Source organism: Euprymna scolopes, chromosome 23, assembly GCF_053919585.1.
Source record: "Euprymna scolopes isolate OS-2025 chromosome 23, ASM5391958v1, whole genome shotgun sequence".
Lineage (NCBI taxonomy): Eukaryota > Metazoa > Mollusca > Cephalopoda > Sepiida > Sepiolidae > Euprymna > Euprymna scolopes.
The window spans coordinates 118797977-118825526 of NC_136504.1; the positions used below are offsets into that span (position 1 = coordinate 118797977).

General features: G+C 31.3%; 1 protein-coding gene across 1 annotated transcript in view; it reads right to left on the bottom strand.

Annotated features, from left to right (window-relative positions):
- LOC145245674 (zonadhesin-like) overlaps positions 1–27550 on the bottom strand; it is a 248332-nt gene that overhangs the window by 112375 nt on the left and 108407 nt on the right. The window contains exons 19-22 of the mRNA XM_080107232.1: positions 24473–24738; positions 14432–14622; positions 8547–8730; positions 869–1110 (exon numbers count right to left, since the gene is read on the bottom strand). Of these exons, the coding sequence (XP_079963358.1) occupies positions 869–1110; positions 8547–8730; positions 14432–14622; positions 24473–24738 (883 nt within the window). The remainder of the gene's footprint in view (positions 1–868; positions 1111–8546; positions 8731–14431; positions 14623–24472; positions 24739–27550) is intronic.

The window sequence follows — 27550 nt, forward strand, 5'->3', positions numbered from 1 at the left end:
AATCATCTTTTAATCGTCTTTTAATTTCATCTCGCTATTTTCATTTTTCAATTTCATTTTTTTTTTACTACTCGCCTGAGGATGACCAATGGAGGTCGAAAACGTTCGCGATGACGGGAAATTTATTTTTTCACTCGGAAAAAACGTTCGAAAAATGGTCCGACAAAGAAAAAAGGAGGATTACAAGAAAAACAAGCAAGAGTTATCTGTGCTATTTAATGAAACGTGCATATAGTATATATGTATATATATGTGTGTGTGTGTGTGTGTGTGTGTGTGTGCGTGAATATTTAGGCAGCATTTTTTCTCTTAAACATATTTCATTAAATTAAATTGTTTTTTCTCAATTAATTCTGTTTTTGATCCTTTCCAACTTCCAAATAACGGTCTTCACTTTTGGCAGGAATTGGCTGATGTAATCGCCATATTTATCGTAAGTCCGAGTACTTTCCAATCCTTCTAGATTCATCGTCAGAGATAGATTAATATAATTTGTTTTGATCAATTTATATATATATATGATCGTTTAAAGCTTATGCTTATTGCGTTTTTATGCAATTTTTTAAAAGTGTTTTCATTTTTTTATTGTATTTTAACCCCCAAGGAAAGCACAGCGCCACTTTGATGTAAACGGCTACTATCTGAGACATAAACTGCAGGAATACTATGTAGGGAGTTGAGCAGCAAGATATCTGTTTGCATTACACTTGGACTTCTGCATGTCAGTACAGCGAGGGAAGCAGGAAAGCGGAAGGGAATTGCAAAGTCTAGAAGTTCTAGGGCAGAAACTATTAGAGTAGACGACTTTCTGACATCTGGGGATTTCTACTGTGTAGGGGTGGGATTTTGCTGATTGTCAGATACTTACCAGTACTTTACGGCCAGGTCCTAATCTGAGTGTAAAAAATCCTATCTTCAATTCAACCATTCGAATATAGGAGACTTTCTTATTTTTATACCGGTGTTCGTTCTTGACTTCAACAGCAAATTTTGGGCTGACGGTACTTTGTGTCAAAGTATATTTGCAAATCCCCATAAAGTGGATCCATTGGTTATCGTATGTTTTATAATGGGGGTCACCGGCACCAATGCACGTGCATCTTTCTTGAGCTTCATAAATGAAAAAAAAAATTACTTAGTAAATCATTCCCTTTTAGATTGCATTTTAAATCTAAAGAAAAAAAAAGACACGACCGATTCGAGGTATTTTTGAAGGCTTAAAATGCAGGAATGTACAGTCGTTATGAGCAAATAAATAAATAAATGAATGATAAATAATTCAATAATTTTTTTTTATACATTATTTTTTTTATTTATATTTATTTATTTATCGACATAATTTTTTTTTTCAACAGAGGATGATACTTATTCCAAAGGTCCTTTCAGGTAATAACCAATCATCAGTGGAGAAACAATTCTGTCTAAATTTGTCGTATTATCATCTCGTTTTGTAACATACTAGCAGGACCAGTTTCTTGGCGTTGCCCGAGGAAATGGAAAAGAATGGTGGGATCCTTCTACCTCTTCAGTAGATATCTCATTACTGATGCAATTCTCTATCTATATAAAAGCCAAGTACGTCCAAGGATGGAGTACTGCTGTCACATCTGGGTATGAGCTGCTAAAAACAGTCTATCCTTCCTTGACAGAGTACAAAATAGACTTCGTAGCTCAGTGAGGGATGCCCTTTTCTCTTCCCTGCAACCTCTCTCCCACAGAAGAGACGTTGCGAGGCTGTCTTTGTTTTATCGTTACTACCATGGCAGGTGCTCGTCTGAGCTCCAATCTCTGGTACCTCTCGCCAATCTTTCACGAAAAACACCCGTCTATTTGAAACCACTGTCAATAATTTTCCCCACTCTTTATCTGTGCCTAAATCAAAACACAGATTCCATAAACAAAGCTTCTTTCTTAGAAATGCACGCCTGTGGAACTCTGTTCCGTTTGCCTGTTTCCCACCTGACTACAACTTGGATGTCTTCGAGTCCAACATAAACAAATTCCTGATAAACCGCCCCCTTAAGTAAGACACTTTATCAAATCTCCATTACGAACGATTACTACGAAACTATCCCATTGATTACTGTACATGCAATAACCTTTATCCTCGAGTGGCTTCCGGGCCTTGATAAGTGGTGACTACCATGTAAAAAAAAAAGTAAAAAAATATTATTAAATTTTCCTTTGGATTTGCTAAGTACTAGTGTATCAGCGTTTCCCGTTCGAAAGATGGCACGAAGCCAGAACATATTCGATAAGAGAATCCTTCTTCTGAAAACAAATCAAATTATGATGCGTGAGTCACATAAAATAGTGACTATGGATAAAAATACCAAACAATATAAGATACAAGTGCATAGTGTAGTATCTGTTCTTCAGATGCGGCACTTCTATTTCTCGTTCTCTTTCAGTGGAGGAGAAACCCTTCACGACTGAGACAATTTTTATTTTTGTACCTTTTCTCCACGTTCAAAAACGACCCTGGTGTCTAACTCTATCCCGTGGGGAGGTATTGTAAATAGGTACTGAATATCAATAACATCGCCTGCACGTAAGAGTAAAAAGCTGAATCAATGCAAACCATTGTCGTACTTCAATAGAATTACTCATTCGAAAATCTGTCGTTTAATTTGAAGTTACCGTTTCTCACTTGAAATGTTCTTTTTCTAAATTGATCATTAAATAGGTTAACTAGTGTGTATTTTGATAAGGGTCAGTCTTAGTGCATGTCAGGATGACAGGATATGCAAGCAGGATTATACCTGTTATGTATTTTTTCGAATTTCGTACAGGGTTTGACCATCGAGCTAAGAAACGCGGTGCGACCATCTCAAAAACTTCACGAGGTGAGTCCCTTCTAAAGAATATAAGAACTTTAGAAAATAGAAGGGACGGTGAATATAGGGTGTGGTTAGAGGATATAGAAAAATTTTTTTTAGAATAGTCGGCGCTGTCGATAAAGAAAAATGCTAGGTAACAATATGGACCCCTAGGAGCACGGTCGGATTCTTCATAAGTGGATTAATGGCAAATAATGAAGGTTTGACTTGGTTAGAATTGAAAAGGGCCTTAGAAGACTATTATGGGATAGTCGCAAATCCCAACAAGTACATAGTGAAATTAGCTAATGTAAGATGGGGTAGAGAAGAAACGATTCAAGACTGTATGCAGAGAATAGTGTGACTAGCAGAAGGAGCATATAGTGCGATAGATGCAGGTAATGCATTAGTTAAAAAACAAATTATAGGATTTTTTTCATAGAAGGCCTCAGAGATAAAGATGAAAAAATGGCTGTAATGAGGGATGAACCTTCAGATCTCCACACAGCTTATGAGAACACCTTAGCAGAAGTAAAATGGAAGATTTGCCTTAACGCAAGCCGTGAATACGAAGATGAACATATGGAGGTTTGTCATGCGAGACGACAGGTTAAAGTCGAAGCTGTAGGTCCAGAAAATTCCCCAAAACAAGATAGATGGAAAAGAGGGAATCAAGTATATAAATCAAGAGAAAAGGAAAAAACTAGGCAGGTTATAAGGTGTTTACATCGTGGTTAGGTGAGCAACATGTGGAGAGGGTATTTATTTGCTCCCCACTAAGCAAATTAGGCACAAGGCCGATTTTTAATGTGAGGAGTGAAGGGGAAATGGGGACCAACTCCCCGGGGAGTAGGGGAGCTGGATAGTGACAATTGGTATGAAGGGTTTCCCTTACATTGACCAATGCCTTATATGTGAGGTTTCCCCCACGTATCGTCTTTGCTTGCAGTATCTGCCGGAACAGATGGTATTTGTTTGCTCCCCCACCGAGCAAATTAGGCACAAGGCCAATTTTTAATGTGAGGAGTGAAGGGAGGGGGAAGGGAAAAAGGGGACCAGCTCCCGAGAGGTGGGAAATGGGAGCTGGTTAAAGGTCAGGTATGTGGGGTTGCCCCCACATCTGGTCTGTGCTTGCAGTATCTGCCGGAACAGATACTACACTTTAATCTCGGCCCAAAGGCTAAGAACAACGGGCCACATGTGGAGAGATTGTGGACACTGCAGTCAAGGAAATGGAGAGGCACCGTTCGTACAACGCCCGACGGACGTAACGAAGGCATACTGACGCATGTAATCGGTAAGATTGGCGCTGCAAATTCCGTTTCAATTAGAATAGATAGAAACAAACTTAGGGCTTTAGTAGATACAGGCGCTGAGGGTTCTGTCATAAAAAGTAGCGTTTTTAAAACACTTATACAGAGACTTGAGTTACATAATAAACCAATTAATTTAAGGACATCTAATGGGTCCCCATTAATTGTGGAAGGCATCGCCCGATTAAAGATAAGGATAGGAAGTCAATTCATCCATCATGATTTCTTTGTTGTGAAAAATCTCAATAGGAATATAATACGAGGTCAGAACTGGCTTAGGTAAAATGGGATGAAGATGTATTTCGACTTAGGGGCGATAAAAAAGGCAATGAATACATAGCATTAAAGGAAGATGCTCATATCTTAGGAATAGTAAGGCTAGAAAAAAATAACATTAAAACCCCAGGACTTGCATACGTGCACGGCTCGTACGGGTATTAAAAACGGTCAGGGACTGGAGTATGAGGTAGAGCAAATACATAAAGGATTTCTTAGTTATCTTAGTGGTATTTCAGTAGCAAATGCTGTAGTAAAAATTAAAGGGTCGAAAAGTTTCCCGCTTTTAATTATGAACAACACCAACCAGACGGTTACCTTAAGAAGAGGGTGTAAGATAGTTAGGTGTAGAGCGGCTGGTAAAATAATGGAGATTACCATGCCAGAGAAACATAGTGATAAGATCTCTGAAGGAAACGTGAAAGGGTTAAAAGTGCCTGAAGAATTCAAGTTAGAGATCAATAAGGTGCTAAAGCGGAACAAGCACTTGTTCGTTACGGAAGATAAAAACAGTATTGATACTGTAGAGATGCATATTCATACTGGAATGCATTAGCCCATACGGAAATGCCCGTACCGGACACCACTTAAGCAAAGAAAAGAAGTAGAGTCAGTAATAGGGGAAATGATGCAGGCTGGAGTAATCGAAGGATCAAACAGCCTGTGGAGTTTTCCGATAGTATTAGTAGAGAAGAAAAATGGAAGTAAAAGGTTCTGTGTAGATTTTAGGGCGTTAAATAAAATAACGAAGAATTATGCCCCAGAGTTACCAGTTATTGATGATATTTTAGCCTCGCTTGGGTCGGCAAAATACTTCTCAAAGTTAGATTTGAAGTCAGGGTACTGGCAGGTTAAATTGAATGAGAACGATAAGGAAAAAACTGCGTTCACCTGCCACAAGGGCTTGTTCCATTTTAACATAATACCATTCGGACTTATGAACGCCCCCAGGGTCTTCCAGGAATTGATGTCCGTAGTTTTACAAGGACAGGAAGAATTCGCGGTACCGTATTTGGATGACATTCTAATATTCTCCAATACAAAGGAAGACCATATAAAACACATAGATAAGATCTTAGGTAGTTTGCGCAAGCACAATCTTAGGTTGAAAGCAATGAAGTGTGAGATTTTAGTAAAGAAATACAGTATCTGGAGTTCAAAGTTAATGAGAGGGGTATACAGCCAGACATGGATAAAGTCAAGTCTATAAAGATGATTTCGCCTCCAACACTGTAAAACAAGTAAGGGCTTTCATAGGTATGACATCATACTATCGGCGAATTATAAAACCATTTTCCGATATTGCCGAGCCATTAGTCCTGTTAACGAGGAAACATGCAAGATTTTATTGGGACGATGCATGTCAGTCTGCCTTTGATAGCCTAAAAACGAAGCTTGCAGATATGGTGACACTGGCTTATCCTGATCCGGATAAGGACTACTCTATATACAGATGCTTTAGTAGATACAGGTGCTGAGGGTTCTGTCATAAAAAGTAGCATTTTTAAAACACTTATACAGAGACTTGAGTTACATAGTAAAACAATTAATTTAAGGACATCTAATGGTTCCCCGTTAATTGTGGAAGGTATCGCCCGATTAAAGATAAGGATAGGAAATCAATTCACCCACCATGATTTCTTTGTTGTGAAAAATCTCAATAGGAATATAATACTAGGTCAGAACTGGCTCAGGTAAAAGTGCACGCCGAGTCATTCGATTGGGGCATGTCTGTCTATGACCCAAGGGAGGGTAAAGAAGTAAAAAAAAACCCTATTTACTTTTTATCCCACAAGTTGAGTAATACTCAAACCAGATGGTCAACGATAGAGAAAGAGGCATATGTGATACACTATGCCCTGAATAAATTAAATCACTATTTGCATAATGCAATGTTCACGATCTACAGATCATAAACCATTAGAATATGTACTAAACTCACCAATTCAAAATAAAAAAATACAGACGTGGGCTTTAAGTATGGCCGGCTATGATTGCACCATCAGTACCTAAAAGGGAAAGACAACGTCTGTGCGGATCTCTTGTCACGCGCTGTGGATTCGAGGCAGGACAATGATGACCCCCCAGTAGAAATAGACAGTAGGAATTACACGGTGAGTCCAATAAACTTAAATTATTTTGAGCCAAAAGATTTTGCATCACATAAGGATGCTGAAGACTCATCGGTAGCACACGAGCGTCCTACATTATCGGGTCTAGATGTAAGTAAAGAACAGGAAGCAGATAGGGAGATTGTACATTCAAAGATGCGAACAAAAGGCGGTAAAGCGTCCAAGATGGAACAGAAGAAGTACATAGTAATATATTCCGTCGCATCTAAAAAAAAAGGGGTGTTAGTTCAATACCACGATGATAATGGGCACATGGGCGTGGAAAAAACGTTTCACGCTATTAAGCAAAAATATTTCTGGCCTGGTTTATTGAAACAAGTAAACGAATATATAGATATATGTATTCCATGCTAAACCAGAAATTTGAGGAAACAGCAACGTCAAATGCAGGAGAGCGATTTGCTTCCTTTTCCTTTCGCTAAACTAGCGTTAGATGCTTCCGGCCTTACTCAAAAACTCTATCAGGCAACCAATACACAGTGACTTTTATAGATATGTACAGTGGTTGGCTAGAGGCTTTTGCGGTTCGGAATAAGAATGCAGAAACAGTTGTGCCTCTGTTGATTGACGAGATTTTTCCCAGATTCGGGGCACCACCGCAGCTTTTAACGGATAATCGGCCTAAGAACATAAACAAAGGGATCTCAATGTGCATCATGTTAACGAGCATCTCTCCCCCTCTCTGGCTTTCTTACTCTTTCTGTTTTCTCTCTCTCTGTCTCTATAAGAGAAAGAGAGAGGGAGAGAGAGAGAGAGGTGAGTAAACGTGGAGGTAGACACGTTTACCAGAACCAAAGGTCAGCTGACCAAATTACGTATGTGTGACGTGGTTGGCTAGATCTGTGAGATTTGATTTGAGCTCTGAAGAAGATGGACGTTTTCCGTGGTCTCCCCCTCTTAACTGGGGAGGGGGAGACGAACGCTGACGTGTGTGAAGAAGAACCACACAAGCAGATTTCACTTTACACCTGCTGCAGGACCTCTGGGGAAAGTGAAATAAAATCTATAAAACACATTCATCGTCTTGGAGTGATAAATCTTCGTCAAACAGGTATCAAGTCTCCCTCCAGGATGAGAAATTTCCAGATGGTTCAACAGCGAGAAACAGAGGTAGGTTCAGAAATTACATGTCACACACACGATTCCCTTTATGATAATCAAACACACAACCATTTATATTAGAGACAATCATACGCACACGGAATCTTTGATGTTATACAGTGTATACACCCAAACGTAAAAAAGTGCCCCTAAATGAAGAACTCTATATAACATATTCAAATGTAACGAAAGCTCAATTTGGTACCCCTCAAGGATAACCTCGATGATAACGAATATATAACAGTTCTATCACCCCCAGAGTAACGGCAAAGAACATAAACAAAGGGATCTCAATGTGCATCATATGACCACATCGTCCTATCACCCCCAGAGTAACGGCAAAGTGGAAAGGTTCCATAGAACTATGCATGACGTCATGGCTAAGAAAATAGGGAACAATGAACAGTTGTGGGACATATACATACGTAGTATGCAGTACATGAGAGTAGGAATAGGGACCAACTTGTCGTAAATAGAGTTAACACTAGGTTTGGTAGTGGGGAGGAAGAACAGGAGAGAGGGAACTGTTTAGGATGGGTAAGAACGATACTCTGTTCTAGTTAAATTAAGGAAACTGCGAACACCGTCCTGTACAATAAGAGAAAAATAAAATATCCCTTATCTCCATAGTTCAAGCAACCGACGTCTTGGGAAAATATAGAGCTGCTTCCCGTTTCAACAAAGTAATTGGAATGTAAAGTTAAAAATTAAGTAACTTGTGCAGAAGCAAGCAGAGTCGACTGGCTCAATGTCAGTTTGAAATTGCGGTGAAAATAAAACCGATGTTGTTTGAAAAAGAAACAAAAACATGCATTGAGAAGTATTTTACGTTAAAGTTTCTTTTTTCGGAATTGACGTCAAAACGCATTTTGTATTTTTGAATGCGGAGAAGAAGAACATGTTACCTTCAGGAATGCATTTCTGTCTTTTCTTCACGAATCCTTTCTTACAAACACATTGGTATTTTCCGTCTTCTAGTTTGCATTCTGAATTTTTTTCACAAGGTTTGACAGGCTTCTCCGTCACTTTTCCGCCCGAACCACAGACAAGCAAGGTACGGCAATCAGAAGTCAAACGTCTTTCTCCCAACTACAAACAGTAAAGTAAAAAATAATCAATAAGATTATGAACAAAAAATTATGAAAATATAGGATGGAACGATTAAATTGTCGCCCTAGAAAAGACGGCATGATTCCATTTCCGTTGAATGAAACCGGTTTTCCTTTTTTTGTTGCAGACCCTCTACGAGTTAGCCAGTTGTGTACAAATTTCAAGATGAATAGGCGCTTTCTATCATGTCAAAGTGGCACAATGTTCAACGAGCGAGATCAGAGATGCGCCGCTGTATAACTCATGCTCTCTACCTATCCAAGTTATGACAACATGACCATTGCCAGCACCCTCAAAATGCAAATCTGGATGGTTCAACACTAGAGGGAACAGCTCAACGAAGTTTTCAGCAACGGTTATGGTTTTTGGCTTGGTTTCAAGCGAGGGCAACATCATGCCCCCTCACATCTTCGAAGTCGTATTTCTTCTCTCACTGATGCCCTCCTCTCCCGACCTGAACCCGGTGGACTACTTCGTTTGGTCATACATCGAGAATATCGCCAATATTACCTCTTACAACACTAAAGCCAGCCTGAGTGCTGCCATCTGTCGAATATTCGCCGAGTATTTGCCGAGAATTCGCGAAAAAAATTCGTGGAAAAAGCATGCTTCCAATTCCGGACCTGAATCGAGGCGGTGAAGGCGGCTACATTGAATAGATGTCAGCTCTACTACATAATCAAGTCACCCGAATTGATTTTGTTTGGAAATAAAGCTGAAATGTTGTTTTCTTTAGGATGACACTTTTATCGTTCCACTCTGTATTTGGCGCAGTAATTACAGTCAGAAAATGTACTTTTTTGTTTTTTAAAGTAGACGGTACTATAGGTTAACGATTTTAAATAGGGGAGGGCGAAGAAACTATATGAAGAAACAATTAGTCGTGCCGTTATGCCGAAAGTTTTTTTTTTTTTAATTTTATTTACCGAGTTGAACCCTCCATGTTAAACAGCACCGCCTTCGACTCATAACATCAAATGGCTCCAGGTAGTCAATTAACTTAACAGCGTTTCTCTCTCTTTAAATAAATGAAGGCACAAGTGGCAGTTTTCACTCCAGGTATGGGTCGAATACTAACAACATTCTGTCAGGCCACCCACTTAAGAAGTCTGCTGATCAGGCCTGAAACTTCCACTCACGCGGTTTTCAGCACTAATGACATACCTTAAGGTTGACACAAGTAGGTATAATGCGATCGAATAGACAAAAAAAAAAAAACATATTGTCAGAATAAATTTAAATAACAAATTTTCTATATTAATACGCATTATCGATATCATTACGTAAAAAAGAAAATAAAAATTTATTGGCATAAATATTAGGGTTTGTATTACTGTACACATAGATTCGAAAAAGTTGTCAAAAAACAAATATATAACAAATAAATGTTATCAAAGGCAAGATAAGTTACTTTTCTACCTAACTGGATATATTTTTTGTGTTTTTATTCAGTGTAACATATTTATTCAGCTCGAAAAACATGCAGTGTTTACCGATGTATTGGAAAATTCAAAATGGCGCCCGACTGTCTGTTTAACACGGTAAGTTTGGGAAAAGATGTTATAAATAATAAAATAGACAAAATACTATTAAAAAACAACCGAATATATGTCAACTTATGTCACGGTAATATATATTGAGCGAATTTCTAACAGTATTTTGTCTAGTTTATTATTTATAATACCTTTTCCAAAACTTCCCCTCTCCGAGAGAGAGTCGGGCGCCATTTTGAATTTTCCAATACATCGGTAAACACTGCATGTTTTTCGAGCTGAATAAATATGTTACATTGAATAAAAACACAAAAAATATATCCAGTTTGGTAGAAAAGTAACTTATCTTATTTATTTGTTATATATTTGTTTTTTGACAATTTTTTCGAATCTATGTGTACAGTAATACAAACCCGAATATTATATTTAAATTAATATTTATTAAACGTTACAGTAAATTCCTTTTAAGAAATAAAGTAAAAAAAAAAAGAATGCGGAAAGAAACTGAGATATGTGCATGTTTGTTTTGTTTCGAAACAATTCTTGCAATTCTGAATTTTTTACATCAAACGTAATGCAGAGCCGACCTTCTTTTCCTAAGTAAAAGAAAAGAAGCATGTTTTCAACACCGGAGGAAGGTCGCAGGTTGCAGCGACCGAAACGTTGTGCTCAAGATGAAAATAATGGTCCGATTAATAAACATAACAAAATAATTCATTTCTTGTAAGTAAAAAAACAAAATAGTCGACTTGAGATTGAAACCGAAACCTAAAAACAGTAAGTCAAGTACGATAACCATTCGACCAGCTTGACACAGGCATGAGAAAGTGTTTTGAAACCTACTTATTCTTTACATAAGTAATCTGCCATGTGAACTATTCATGTATGCACATTCGTGAAATTTGACAAACAGATAAAAATCTGATCACCCTCGTGTAGCAATTTTTCAATTTTGACCTCTTACTTATTTAACGGATGAAAACCGAGTAAAACGTTTTCCACATGTCTGAATATCATATATATCAAATTTCAAGTATGTAGATAAAACATTCATTGAGTATATAGGTTGAGAGTTGCCTTCTTACACGCACATTCTCACTTTTATAGATTGATAGATTGAAATCATATACGAGGGTCGTTTCCATATAAAGACTCCTTTTTTTGCAACTTAAAAGTTGAAGAGCTATGAAGTCGAAAGTAGTACCATTAGAACGAACGGCGTTTTGTGCTCCGGATCTCATTTTTCTACATAGTCACCACCATTCTCAATGCACCTTTTGCCAGCGCTGAACGGTGATAGTGTGTGGGCGTTCGGAGTGCGCTTTATCATACGAGGGGCATTCCAAAAGTAAATCCTTCAATGTTTTTTTTTCAACTCCAAAAGTTGAAGAGCTATGAAGACGGGAGTGGTACGATTAAAACGAATGACCTTTTTTGCACACTTGCCAGGTTTCACTTTCATATACCTTGGTCAAAAGTAATGTCATTCTGCTGGTTAGTAATGGCAGCAGTTCCTTGAACATACTCCAACCAAGTTTGCAATCATACTTTTTTTTTTTTTTTTACATAGGCATCACCACTTATCAAGACCAAGAGGCCACTCGAGGATACGGGTTAAAGAGTATACAGTAGAAATTGGACAATATAGTAATCGTTAATAATGGAAATTCAGTAAATTTGTTAACTTATATGGAACGGTTCATCAAAAACTTGTTTACATTAGACTTGAAGACAACCATATTGTAGACAGCAGGAAAGCAGGAAAACGGAAGATAATTCCACAGGCGTGCAGCTATAAGACAGAAGCTTTTTTCATAGAATCTACGATTAGGTTTAGGCACAGATAAAGAGTGGGGGAAATTAGCGATAGTGTTTTTTGCTAGACGGGTGTTTCTTGTGAAAGTCTGGCGAGGGGGGAAACCATAGATTGGAGCTCAGCCGAGAACTTGCCATGAAAATAGCGATAAAGCAGAGACAAACTCGCAACATCTCTTCTATGAGAAAGAGGTTGCAGAGAAGAGAAAAGGACATCCTCTACGAGGCTATGAAGTCTATTTTGAACTCTATCAAGGCAGGATAAGTCCTTTCTAGCAGCTCCTGCCCAGATGTGGCAACAGTACTCCATCCTTGGACGTACCTGGCTCTTATATAGATACTTGCTCCTTCTCCATCCTGTGCTCCAATGATGGTATCACCAAGATAAAAAAAACTTCACAATAGGTTTAGGATCCAGATAGGCCACCATTCGCCTATGTATGGAGTACTGTTGTCACATTTGGGTTGGTGCATCTGCTATTAGTCTCTCGCCCCTGGACAGGGTTCAAAAGAGAGTCGCAAACCTGATAGGCCTTAAATTGTCATCAAAGCTTCGACCTCTGTCCCGTCGACGAAATTTTGCATCCCTCAGCCTGTTCTACAAGTATTTTAATGGTGAATGCTCCGACGAACTACAAACACTTGTACCTTCTCGACGTAAATACCCTGACAGCACCGACAAACAGCAAAATCTCACCTCTACACAGTAGTGATCCCTAGGTGTAAGAAGGCATTCTACTTTAACAGTTTCTTCCCCAGAACTGCTAGACTTTGGAATTCCCTTCCATGTTCCTGTGTACCATACTGTACTGACATGCAGAAGTTCAAGTGAATGGTCATCTTTTTGCTTAACTTCCTAATAAATATCCTTGCACTTGCTGCCCAAATCCCTACATAGTGCCCCATAGCTTGTGTTATAAAACAAGTAGAACAGAATAAATTAAAAAAAAATTTTTTTTTATTACATTTTCACCCCAAACAAAAAAGATCCGTGCGTTGTCTCTCAGCGGTTGTATTTTGAAATGTTAGAACTGCGTTGGCAACATGAGATTAACGTCAATTAAGAAACTGATAACGGATTTTCTTCTTTCTTTATTAATTATTGTATTCTCTAATGATATCACTTAAGAAACCTTTTCTTTTTCTTTTTTTTTAATTACATTTTCACCCCAAACAAGGCGCATTGCCACTTTGGTGTAGGGGGCTACTATCAGGAGCAACAACTATTGGGGTACTATGTAGGGATTTGGGCAGCTAGATGTCGGTTCACGTTACACTTGAACATGTCAGTACAGTTGGGGAAGAAACTACCGGAGTAGAAAGATCTTTTACATCTACGGATCTCTACTGTGTATGGGTGGGATTTAGCTGTCTGTCGGGTTTGTCGAGGGTGTTTACGTCGTGGAGGCACAAATGTCTGCAGTTCGTCAGAGCATTCTCCATTAAAATACTTGTAGAACAGACAGAGGGATGCAACATTTCGTTGATGGGACAGAGGCTGAAGCTTAGATGCCAGTTCAGGGCCTATCAGATTGGCGACTCTCTTTTGAACCTTGTCTAGGAGGGAGAGACTAGTAGCAGATGCACCAGCCCAAATATGACAACAATACTCCATACATGGGCGAATGGTGGCCTTACAGAGGTACAGGATACTTTCGGGTGTTAGTAGTTTTCTAGCACGGTAGAGAGAACCTACCTTCTTCGTAACACAGACACTTCAAGACAGGGAGCCAAGATGACATGTATATTTCTATATATTTTATTCACTCCCAGCCACCCCGTCAGCAGAAATGGAGTGACTGACGATCTTTGGCTTGGAAGTTCTCTACTTGAGATCATCAGTTCCCTCATGGGGAGACCCTCTGATCCCATCTTGCTTGTTCGGCATCCAGGCTCCAACTCAACTAAAATTGCTTAAAACGGAACACCTGACACGTCACGTCCGGCCTCCGCTCGCATAGTTCTGGTGTAATTCACCAGTTTGATGCATGTCACAACATGACCCTTTGGCCCATTCTGCACCTGAATACTCACTCAGCTTATCGTTTTCCACGATTTAATCTTTGTTGTTTATTCAGCTAGCTAGCTAGCTAGCTAGCTAGATAGATAGATAGACAGACAGACAGATAGATAGACAATTAGATAGATAGATAGATAGACAGATAGATAGACAATTAGATACATACATACATAGACAATTAGATAGAGAGATGGATAGATAGATAGATAGATAGATAGATAACAGACAATTAAATGAGTCTACCCGGCGTTGCCCGGCTATTACCTAACAATTGTTTACATCTTTTTTTGTTTGTTTTCTTGCTTTATTATTTATTTATTATTTTTTTAATAACAGCAATCCTGGTACTTACTTGCATGTAGCCACCTTGGTATACACAACCACATTTATTCGATTTAACACAATCTTCACCGCTGAGCAAGTATCCCTTTTTGCACACGCAGCCCTCTTCAGTCCCAGTACAGTTTGGTTTACGATTAGCACAAGATGGTTGGCACACCGAGGCATTGTATTTATATTCTTTATTCTTTTCGCATTTGGCAGCTGTAAAAGTAAAATTAGATTTTAAAAACAACTTAGTGACATCAGAGGTTATCAAATATATAAATATCAAACGTCGGTTTGTGTGTTTGTGTGGTTGTGTGTGTTCGGATATCCGCTAAAAACCTTCGTCAGCTGCATCAGACAGGGTCGAACGGTTACCATCTGAAAGAACGATCCTTCAAGCGCATAATATGCGAAAATTAGAAAAAAAGATCAATTATGTGGTGATAAACTAGACCATTAGCCGGTCACGTTTTGTGTCGAGATTTCTGCAAGTCACGTACGTATACCAAACTGAATTTATGTTTTAAAACGTTATTTTGAAGGATTATGACGCTATAAGTCGTTGTGATCCGGTGGGCAAAATCGATTGCCTGTAACATTTTACCCTTGTTTCCCTCTTTTGTGTTGCAGTTTGTAGCCTGCCACAGTTAATTTTTTTTTGTGGTCACACAGACCCTCTCTGATTGAATATTTCTTCTGCTCTATTTTGGGGGTTGTTCAATATTTTTAGTATAGGAGCTGTGTCCAAACGCAACTTCATATCCATCCGGGAAATGGCGGGTATCCATGCTAATCTATTACATAAAGGAGACCTGTCTGTGTGTTTGTGTGTGTGTTTGTATGTCTGCTAAAACCTTTTGTCAGCCGCATCTGATTGGGTCGAAACTGGTACCATCAATAAAAGCAATGCCGCAGATGAATAATATGTGAAAATTAGAAACATTTTTTTTTTAATTCTGTGGTGGTTAACGGGTTAATTTTTTGGAAGGGAGTCAGTTTTTGCATCGCGATTATCGTATGTCACGCACTATTTTGAAGCATCATCACCTCATAAGCAGTCGTGGCCATAATAGATAGCGTGTTAGCCAGTAAATTTTCCCCTCTTCTTTTTCTCTCTCGCATTTCAGGTTCGAACTCAGCTGTCGCGGCTCATTTTTTTCGGTCGCACGGGCACTCGGTGGTATTTTGATTGAAAGAAAAGTTGGTTTGATTATTTTTGGGGGATTCGAGTGCACAGGCAACAGAAAGTGCTTCTCTTCGTATCCCTTCTGCCAAAATATCTGGTGAGGGGGTTCTTCTTTTTCTGGGCAATTCAGTTCTTTTGTGTTTGGAATTGTTGTAGAGGTATCGATTAAAGTGCTCAATATTCTTAGTATAGCATATGTATCCAAACCGAACTTCATGCAGACGCGGGCAACGTCAGGTATCCATGTTATTGCATAATAAAGGAAAGTTTATTAACCTAATTAAGAATATGCTATTTTCTATAAAGAAAAATGTAAGATATTTTATAATAAAATTTTTTTACTTCTGAGGAAAAAAGAGAGAGAGAAAAAAAACACCAGCAAAATTAAAAACAAAAATTATTATAAAAACCGAAATTATTAAAAAAGAGATTATTAAAAAACGAAATTATTAAAAAAAAAAGAAATTATTAAAAAAGAAATTATTAAAAAAACGAAATTATTACAAAAGAAATTATTTTTAAAAAATTGTTAAAAAAAAAAGAAATTATTTAAAAAAAAGAAATTATTAAAAACACGAAATTATTAAAAAAACGAAATTATTTTAAAAAAGAAATTATTAAAAAAGCGAAATTATTAAAAAAAGACATAATTTAAACAAGAAATTATTAAAAGAAGAAATAAAAAAGAAAAGAAATTATTAAAAACAGAAATTATAAAAAAACGAAATTATTAAAATAAAGAAATTATTAAAAAAAAGAAATTATTAAAAAAAAATATTAAAAAAAGAAATTATTAAAAAAGAAATAGATTTAGTGCTATATGTGTTTTGAATTTCTAACGGCTATGTTCGTTGGGGAAACAAAAATCATTTTTTCACCAATCACAAAGATATTCAGTGTGAATTCACTTGAAGATGGTCGGAGATAACATCGGCTAAAACGTTGTAAGAAAAATAACCAAGCTTAGAACAATAGTCTAATCAATTCAAAGAACTCTTTCGCTGACGAAGGATTTTAAATCCAAAATTATTAAAATTTCAACTTAAAATGTAGTGTATTTTATGATAAAATATTTTAACCAATTTGTAATTTGTATAAAAGACTTCAAAATACAAAGAAGAAAAATATCAATGTTAAAACTTGTGCACAAAAAATATATAATTTCATTAAAATTGTTAGACAACATTAAACAGGCATAAAAATATTTGTATGAAATATGAATTAAAATAAATAGAATGACAACATTTTACGTATATTACGTTTCTTCATTTTTGAGATGAGCATTCGTTATTCAGATTATTTGAATTCATCAGACTACTGTTATCATCTTAAGTGTCATTTAAAAATCATTTTAGTTGATATAACCTCTAACTTTCTTTAGGTGTAATCTTGTCGCACTCAGAAATTTGGACAGAATTTCGAGCAGAACTCACTATTTACTTCACGGGAATAAATTTGGATAAAGATAATGTTAAAAAGATCTGGATGAAGTCATTGTTAAAAAGATCTAGATAATGATATTGCTACAAGAATCTAAATAATATTGTTAAAAAATAACGATATTTAAAAAAATTGAATAAAGAGAGTGTGAAAAAGATCTGGATGTATCTATTGTTAAAAAGAATATACATACTGATATTGATAAAAATATAGATAATGATATTGTTAAAAATATATAGATAATGATATTGATAAAAATATAGATAATGATATTGATAAAAATATAGATAATGATATTGATAAAAATATAGATAATGATATTGTTAAAAATATATAGATAATGATATTGTAAAAAATATAGATAATGATATTGTAAAAGAATATAGATAATGATATTGATAAAAATATAGATAATGATATTGATAAAAATATAGATAATGATATTGATAAAAATATAGATAATGATATTGTTAAAAATATATAGATAATGATATTGTAAAAAAATATAGATAATGATATTGTAAAAAAATATAGATAATGATATTGATAAAAATATAGATAATGATATTGATAAAAATATAGATAATGGTATTGATAAAAATATAGATAATGATATTATTAAAAATATATAGATAATGATATTGATAAAAAATATAGATAATGATATTGATAAAAATATAGATAATGATATTGTTAAAAATATATAGATAATGATATTGTAAAAATATAGATAATGATATTGATAAAAAATATAGATAATGATATTGTAAAAAATATATAGATAATGATATTGTAAAAAAATATAGATAATGATATTGTAAAAAAATATAGATAATGATATTGATAAAAATATAGATAATGATATTGTTAAAAATATATAGATAATGATATTGATAAAAATATAGATAATGATATTGATAAAAATATAGATAATGATATTGATAAAAATATAGATAATGATATTGTTAAAAATATATAGATAATGATATTGTAAAAAAATATAGATAATGATATTGTAAAAAAATATAGATAATGACATTAATAAAAATATAGATAATGATATTGATAAAAATATAGATAATGATATTGTTAAAAATATATAGATAATGATATTGTTAAAAATATATAGATAATGATATTGTTAAAAATATATAGATAATGATATTGTTAAAAATATAGATAATGATATTGTAAAAAATATAGATAATGATATTGTTAAAAATATATAGATAATGATATTGTTAAAAATATAGATAATGATATTGTAAAAAAATATAGATAATGATATTGATAAAAATATAGATAATGATATTGTTAAAAATATAGATAATGATATTGTAAAAAAATATAGATAATGATATTGTAAAAAAATATAGATAATGATATTGATAAAAATATAGATAATGATATTGTTAAAAATATATAGATAATGATATTGTTAAAAATATATAGATAATGATATTGTTAAAAATATAGATAATGATATTGTAAAAAATATAGATAATGATATTGTTAAAATAAATATAGATAATGATATTGATAAAAATATAGATAATGACATTGATAAAAATATAGATAATGATATTGATAAAAATATAGATAATGATATTGATAAAAATATAGATACTGATATTGATAAAAATATATAGATAATGATATTGTTAAAAAATATAGATAATGATATTGTTAAAAAATATAGATAATGATATTGTTAAAAATATATAGATAATGATATTGTAAAAAAATATAGATACTGATATTGATAAAAATATAGATAATGAAATTGATAAAAATATAGATACTGATATTGATAAATATATAGATAATGATATTGATACAAATATAGATAATGATATTGATAAAAATATAGATAATGATATTGATAAAAATATAGATAATGATATTGATAAAAATATAGATACTGATATTGATAAAAATATAGATAATGATATTGATAAAAATATAGATAATGATATTGATAAAAATATAGATAATTATATTGATAAAATATAGGTAATGATATTGATAAAAATATAGATAATGATATTGATAAAAAATAAAACTTATTGTTTACAAATATAGGTAATAGTATTGTTAAAAAATATCGATAATGATATATATAAAAATATGGATAATGATATTGGTTAAAATATATACATAATGATATTGTTTAAAATATATAGATAATGATATTAATAAAAATATAGATAATTATATTGTTTAAAATATAGATACAGATATTGTTAAAAATATAGATAATGATATTGATAAAAATATAGATAATGATATTGTTAAAAATATAGATTATGATATTAATAAAAATATAGATAATTATATTGTTAAAAAATATAGATACAGATATTGTTAAAAAATACAGATAATGATATTGTTAAAAAATATAGATAATGATATTTTAAGAAATATACATAATAATATTGTTAACAATATAGATAATGTTTTTGCTAAAAAATATAAATAATAATATTGTTGAAATATAGATAATAATATTGATAAAAATATAGATAATGATTTTGTTAACAAATATGGATGATAATATATGTAAAAAAATATAGATAATAATATTTTTTTTAATATAGATAATGATTTTGTTAAAAATACAGATAATGATTTTGTTAAAAATATAGATACCATTATTGTTAAAAATATAGATACGGATTTTGTTAAAAAATATAGATAATAATATTGTAAAAAATTCAGATAATGATATTGTTTAAAAATATAAATAATGATATTGTTAAAAATATAGATAATGATATCGTTAAAAATATAGATAATTATATTGTTAAAATATAGATAATTATATTGTTAAAAATATAGATAATACTATTGTACAAAATTCAGATAATGATATTGTTAAAAATATACATAATGATATTGTTAAAAATATAGATGATGATATCGTTAAAATATATAGCTAATTATATTGTCAAAAATATAGATAATTATATTGTTAAAAATATAGATAATACTATTGTACAAAATTCAGATAATGATATTGTTTAAAAATATAGACAATGATATTTTTTAAAAATATAGATAATGATATTGTTAAAAATGATAGATAATGCGTTTGTTAAAAAATATAGATAATAATATTGTTAAAAATATAGATGATGATAGTGTTTAAAAATATAGAAATTAATAATTTTAAAAATGATATTGTTAAAATATTGATAAATTATTTGTGAAAAATATAAATAATAATATCGTAAAAAATATATATCATATTACTGTAAAAATATAGATAATGGTATTGTTAAATATAGAGATAATGATTTTGTTAAATTTTTTTTATTATATTGTTAAAAAATGTGGATAATAATATTGTTAAATATATAGATGAGGATTTTGTTAAATATAGATAATAATATTGTTAAAAATATAGATAATATTATTGTTAAAAATATAGATAAAAATATTGTTAAACATTATAGAATATATTACTGTACAAAAATATAGAAAATTATTTTGTTAAAAAAGATAGATACGATTTTTTTAAAAGTAGAGATAATAATATTGTTAAAATATAGATAATGATTATGTTGAAAATATAGATAAAAATATTGTTAAAACATATAGATAATAATATTGTTAAAAAATATAGATAATGATACTGTTAAAAAAATAGATAATGATATTGTTAAAAATATAGCTATTGATTTTTTTTAAATATAGATAATATTGTTTAAAATATTGATAATTATATTGTTAAAATATAGATAATAATATTTTTAAATTATATATATAATGGAATTGTTAAAAAATATAGATAATGATATTGTTAAAACATATAGATAATGCTTTTGTTAAAAATATTGATAATGATATTGTTAAAAAACAGAAATAATGGTATTGTTGAACAATATAGATAATTGCATCGTTAAAAATATAGATAATGATATTGTAAAAAAATACAGACATTAATATTGTGAAAAATATAGATACTTATATCGTCAAAAACTATTGATAATGATATTGTTAAAAATTATAGATATTGGTTTTGTTAAAAATATAGATAATAATACTGTTAAAAAATATAGATAATAATATTGTTAAAAATATATATAATAATATTGTTAAAAATATAGATAATAATATTGTTAAAAAATATAGATAATTATATTGTTTAAAAATATAAATAGTAATATTGTTCAAAATATAGATAATTATAATGTAAAAATATAGAGATAATGATATTATTAAAAATATAGATGCTGATATTGTTAAAAATATAGATAATGATATTGTTAAAAATATAGATAATTATATTGCTAAAAAATATAGATAATTATATTGTTAAAAATATAGATAATTATATTGTTAAAAATATAGATAATTATATTGTTAACAATATAGATACTGATATTGTTCAAAATATAGATAATGATATCGTTAAAAAATATAGATAATTATATTGTTAAAAATATAGATAATGATATTGTTAAAAAATATAGATAATTATAATGTTAAAAATATAGATAATAATACTGTTAAACACATATAGATAATGATATTATTAAAAACATGTAGATAATTATATTGTTAAAAAATATAGATAATTATATTGTAAAAAATTTTGATAATTATATTGTTAAAAATGTTGATAATGATATTGTAAAAATATAGACAATGATATTGTAAAATAATATAGATAGATTTGTTAAAAATATAGAAAATGATATTGTTAAAAATAAAGATAATATTATTGTTAAAAATAAAGATAATATTATTGTTAAAAATATAGATAATGATATTGTTAAAAAAGATCTGGATAATAATATCGTAAAAATGTTCAAGGTAATGATCTTGTTAAAAATTCTGGATAATGATATTGATGAGGTATTTTTTTAAAAAGATCTTGATAATGATATTGTTAAAAAGATCTTGGTAATGATATTGTTAAAAAGATCAGGATAAAAATAATTTAAAAAGATCTGTATGAAGATATTGTTAAACAGATCTTGATAATGATATTGTTAAAAAGATCAGGATAAAAATAATTTAAAAAGATCTGTATGAAGATATTGTTAAAAAGATCTTGATAATGATATTGTTAAAAAGATCAGGATAAAAATAATTTAAAAAGATCTGTATGAAGATATTGTTAAACAGATCTGGATGAAGATATTGTTAAAAAGATCAGGATAAAAATAATTTAAAAAGATCTGTATGAAGATATTGTTAAACAGATCTTGATAATGATATTGTTAAAAAGATCAGGATAAAAATAATTTAAAAAGATCTGTATGAAGATATTGTTAAACAGATCTTGATAATGATATTGTTAAAAAGATCGGGATAAAAATAATTTAAAAAGATCTGTATGAAGATATTGTTAAACAGATCTTGATAATGATATTGTTAAAAAGATCAGGATAAAAATAATTTAAAAAGATCTGTATGAAGGTATTGTTAAACAGATCTTGATAATGATATTGTTAAAAAGATCAGGATAAAAATAATTTAAAAAGATCTGTATGAAGATATTGTTAAACAGATCTTGATAATGATATTGTTAAAAAGATCAGGATAAAAATAATTTAAAAAGATCTGTATGAAGATATTGTTAAACAGATCTTGATAATGATATTGTTAAAAAGATCGGGATAAAAATAATTTAAAAAGATCTGTATGAAGATATTGTTAAACATATCTTGATAATGATATTGTTAAAAAGATCAGGATAAAAATAATTTAAAAAGATCTGTATGAAGATATTGTTAAACAGATCTTGATAATGATATTGTTAAAAAGATCGGGATAAAAATAATTTAAAAAGATCTGTATGAAGATATTGTTAAACAGATCTTGATAATGATATTGTTAAAAAGATCAGGATAAAAATAATTTAAAAAGATCTGTATGAAGATATTGTTAAACAGATCTTGATAATGATATTGTTAAAAAGATCAGGATAAAAATAATTTAAAAAGATCTGTATGAAGATATTGTTAAACAGATCTTGATAATGATATTGTTAAAAAGATCAGGATAAAAATAATTTAAAAAGATCTGTATGAAGATATTGTTAAAAAGATCTGGATGAAGGTATTGTTAAAAAGATCAGGATAAAAATAATTTAAAAAGATCTGTATGAAGATATTGTTAAACAGATCTTGATAATGATATTGTTAAAAAGATCAGGATAAAAATAATTTAAAAAGATCTGTATGAAGATATTGTTAAACAGATCTTGATAATGATATTGTTAAAAAGATCAGGATAAAAATAATTGAAAAAAGTCTGTATGAAGATATTGTTAAACAGATCTTGATAATGATATTGTTAAAAAGATCAGGATAAAAATAATTTAAAAAGATCTGTATGAAGATATTGTTAAAAAGATCTGGATGAAGGTATTGTTAAAAAGATCAGGATAAAAATAATTTAAAAAGATCTGTATGAAGATATTGTTAAACAGATCTTGATAATGATAATGTTAAAAAGATCAGGATAAAAATAATTTAAAAAGATCTGTATGAAGATATTGTTAAACAGATCTTGATAATGATATTGTTAAAAAGATCAGGATAAAAATAATTTAAAAAGATCTGTATGAAGATATTGTTAAAAAGATCTTGGTAATGATATTGTTAAAAAGATCAGGATAAAAATAATTTAAAAAGATCTGTATGAAGATATTGTTAAAAAGATCTGGATAATGATATTGTTAAAAAGATCAGGATAAAAATAATTTAAAAAGATCTGTATGAAGACATTGTTAAACAGATCTGGATAAAGATATTGTTAAAAAGATGTGGATGAAAATTTGGTTAAAAACATCTGAATAACGATATTGTTACACATTCTATCTTTCTATCTGTTTTTCTCTTTTCTATATCTATTCTTATATACTCATTTCTTCTGCGTGAAAAAAAAGAGTGGTCTCAGGAGCATTACTGAAAACTTCTAAAATAAATTAAGGGAGCATCCATAGCACTATTGCATCACTTTATTCTCATTTTCCTTCAGCCTCTCGTCTGCTGGACGAGAGATACTCCGAAGTTAACGTAAAGAAATGATAAATAAAGTTTGTAATTAGCGTCTAATAATTTGGAAATCAAACTAAACGTTCTCTTTTCAAAGCTTGAAAAGTCGATATCTTTTTTACGAAACCGGACAAAGTTGATCCTTGACGAATGAATTCATTTTAGGTATTATTCATCCAGCGCAACGCTGATCAAGAAAATACCTATTTTGTGGATGATCTTTTTATTTTTAAGCTTATAGTTAATTACATGCACATACACACGCACCACCAACTGCTATTCCATCTAACACTTATCGTTTGCAAGTTTTTGACCTTGAAGTACTATTTTTTAGCTTATTACATCAAGTGTCTTCAAGCCTTGTCTAGAGCGATTTCCATAAAAAATACGTAATCCCATAACAACTGTTTACATAATAGATGAAACTTACGGCATTTCGCTTTCGTTCTCCATTGGACGGAAAGTCCCTTATCTTCACATAATTGTATGAATGCTTCCATGGCTCGGCAAAAGACGGTGTTTTTTTCAGGACTGCCATCATAAGCGCACATATCGATTTTGCACGACTTCAGTTGCCCTGCTACTACATCTTTTGGCAAATTGTCCCGGCATTTCGCGAATATCTCATCTATAATTAAGTCACATCGCTTTGAGTCTGGCGTTTTGCAATCTATATCGATGTCACTAACTTCGCACCTGGAAAATAAGAATAACGTAAAAATTAAGGAAATTCACCAAAAATGTATCTTAGACTAGCTATCAAGGCCCGATATTCCCCCAGCGTATTAAAGCTTATCTCCATACTGCAGTACTGCAGGAACCCCTCTGGACCAAAGTATCGTAGGTTTGCAACAACAGAATCCACATACAAATTCAATACACCTAGGCTAATAACCACTATCATATGTAGCTCTCGAACAGCATTTTAGAACCATTCAACCGTGATAATAAAATCTATATTGTATCCTACGAACACCATCACAGTCGCAACATTTTTAGAGGAAGGAGTCCCTACTTTCTCTCTAAATTTTTAGTACTACCACCGCTACCAGTTGTAAACGGAAGGAAATGTACACATTCCAAAAATTCTGTTACTACACCGTCCTAAAATGGCTATTACATACATATACTTAACATAATCTTTCCTATTTCAAATTCATAAATAACAAAGCGTCGCTAAGATACATTTTCAGATGTCTTCGTCAAACCAATAAATACATTGACCAACTCTTGCGATCGACTTTATATGCCATTAAACACACTACGTGTACATTGGTGATGTTTAAAACCAACGCAACGCATTCCATATATATTGAGGATTCTAGCTCCCATATATATATATATATATATATATATATATATATATATATATATATATATATATATATATATGTATATATATATATATGTATATATATATATGTATATATATATATATATATATATATATATATATACACACATATATATATTATTGAATATTTTACACTTCACCAGACTATTCATTCCCGTGAAATAACCCTTTTCTTCACCCTATTCCCTCTGCTTCACTATTTGTTACCAAGTAAGATCTATGACTTACTTGTAGTTTCATTAAATACTTTTGCAAGCAAAACCCGATCCCGTATTTTGCTAAATCCTACCCTCTGATGAGAAGGAAAGTATCTATTCGAAACTCGGCGGATTAAGAACTATTCACTTATTTTGTGCTTCCTTTTTAAAATTAAATTTTTTAATTCTTTAAAAGTAAAAGAGAAAAGTGAAAGATCAATTCCACAAAAGCAGACTTATCCGGATAATGCCAAGCTCAACAATAATTATTGGAGCTTATACAATAGGACAACAAGAGAATGAAATGAAGACACAAAACTATATATAGGTAGATATAGAATGGATCATTTATTGAATAATGCAATACAGGCAAAATTTGGGGGATAGAAGGGACTCTTTATGCCAGGGCATTTCGAAGCCTAACGCTTCTCATCAGAAGAGTAGAGAAGGTGCTAGGTAGCATGGTGGGGATGCGGCGTCTAGCGTAAGGTTCGTTAGAGATGAAAAAGATTAAGAGGAATTATAGAGTGTTGGGGGAAGCTTTAATGAATTCCAAATAAATAAGGAGAAGCTTATTATATATAGTATGATGTATAAGAATATAAATTATCTTAAACATAGTATTGAGAGTAAGTGGTATATGTATTATGGTTGAATAGGGGGTGTATTGCTGCTGTGTGGTGATTTATTTTAACGGTTTATGGGGTGTCTATTTTCTATGGAGCAGGTAATTTTTTATTAATTTGGTGGGGGGAGGGTTATGTAAGGTTGTAAAACTGAAAGGTAATATGCTGCAATATATTTATAAGTTTCTACTGTTATGATATATGGAGTATGAACATAAGGGGGCGGTTGGAGATTAGGGTGGCAATAACTATGAGTGTGTATAACTTGATGTAAAAGGTTAAGTATACATATTGTTGTTAAAATGGGGGAGTTGTTAAAATGGGGAACCATAGCTACTTATGAGAGTGGTAAAAATATGCGAAGTAATAGTAGGGTAATTAGAATAGTACGGAAGATAATAGTAATGACAATTATAATAATAGTAGTAATAATAAAGTTGGACATAAATTAGATGTAAAATAAAATATGAAAAAAAAAATTAATATCAAGAAAAATAGAATAAAATAAATAAAATAAAAATAAAGGCAAAATTAAAATTAAACATAAAATTTTCGTGATAAAATTAAATTCCAATTACTGTTAATGACAGTTAAGATGGAGATAATAGTAGAAATTGTGGTGCAATTACGGGAGTGATAATAATGATATCAATTTTAATGAAGATTATAATTATAATAATGATGATAAAATTATATATATATATATATATATATATATATATATATATAGTAGGTTATAAAATATAGATGGCGATTAAGCTACACTGAATATTCCGTGTTTCATGAACTATAGGACTCTTCAGGCTTATGTGCAAATTTTGTGGTTGACTGTCGTTTTTATATACGCAACTTCTATTGAGATTTTAGTTAGCCAATCAGTTTTCTAGTATCCACCGCGCCCTTTCTATCAGCCAATGAACATGCACTTATCGGACAAAGGCCTATTTGACCTCTGGTGGACCTGTTCCTTCGTGTGTGCTCTATTTAGCCTGAAAATCTTGTTTCTTCACCTGTTTTAAATCTAGATTAGGGTTTTTTTATGTTAGTTTATATATAAATATATGTATATATATATATGTACATACATATATGCACATATATATACATAAATATGCGTACATATATGTGTGATCGTTTATGTATATTCATATTTATTTAATTTATTTATTTGTTTATTTTCTATTGTTTTTGTTAGTTTTAAAACTATTTTGTATCGCTATCCTAGAGTAAATTTTATCTTGTGAACACAGTTATTCGCTATTTCTCTTCTACAGTTTAATAGATGTTGGGGTTCTTTAAAGTACAGGATAGCAAATTTTTCATGAAGGCAT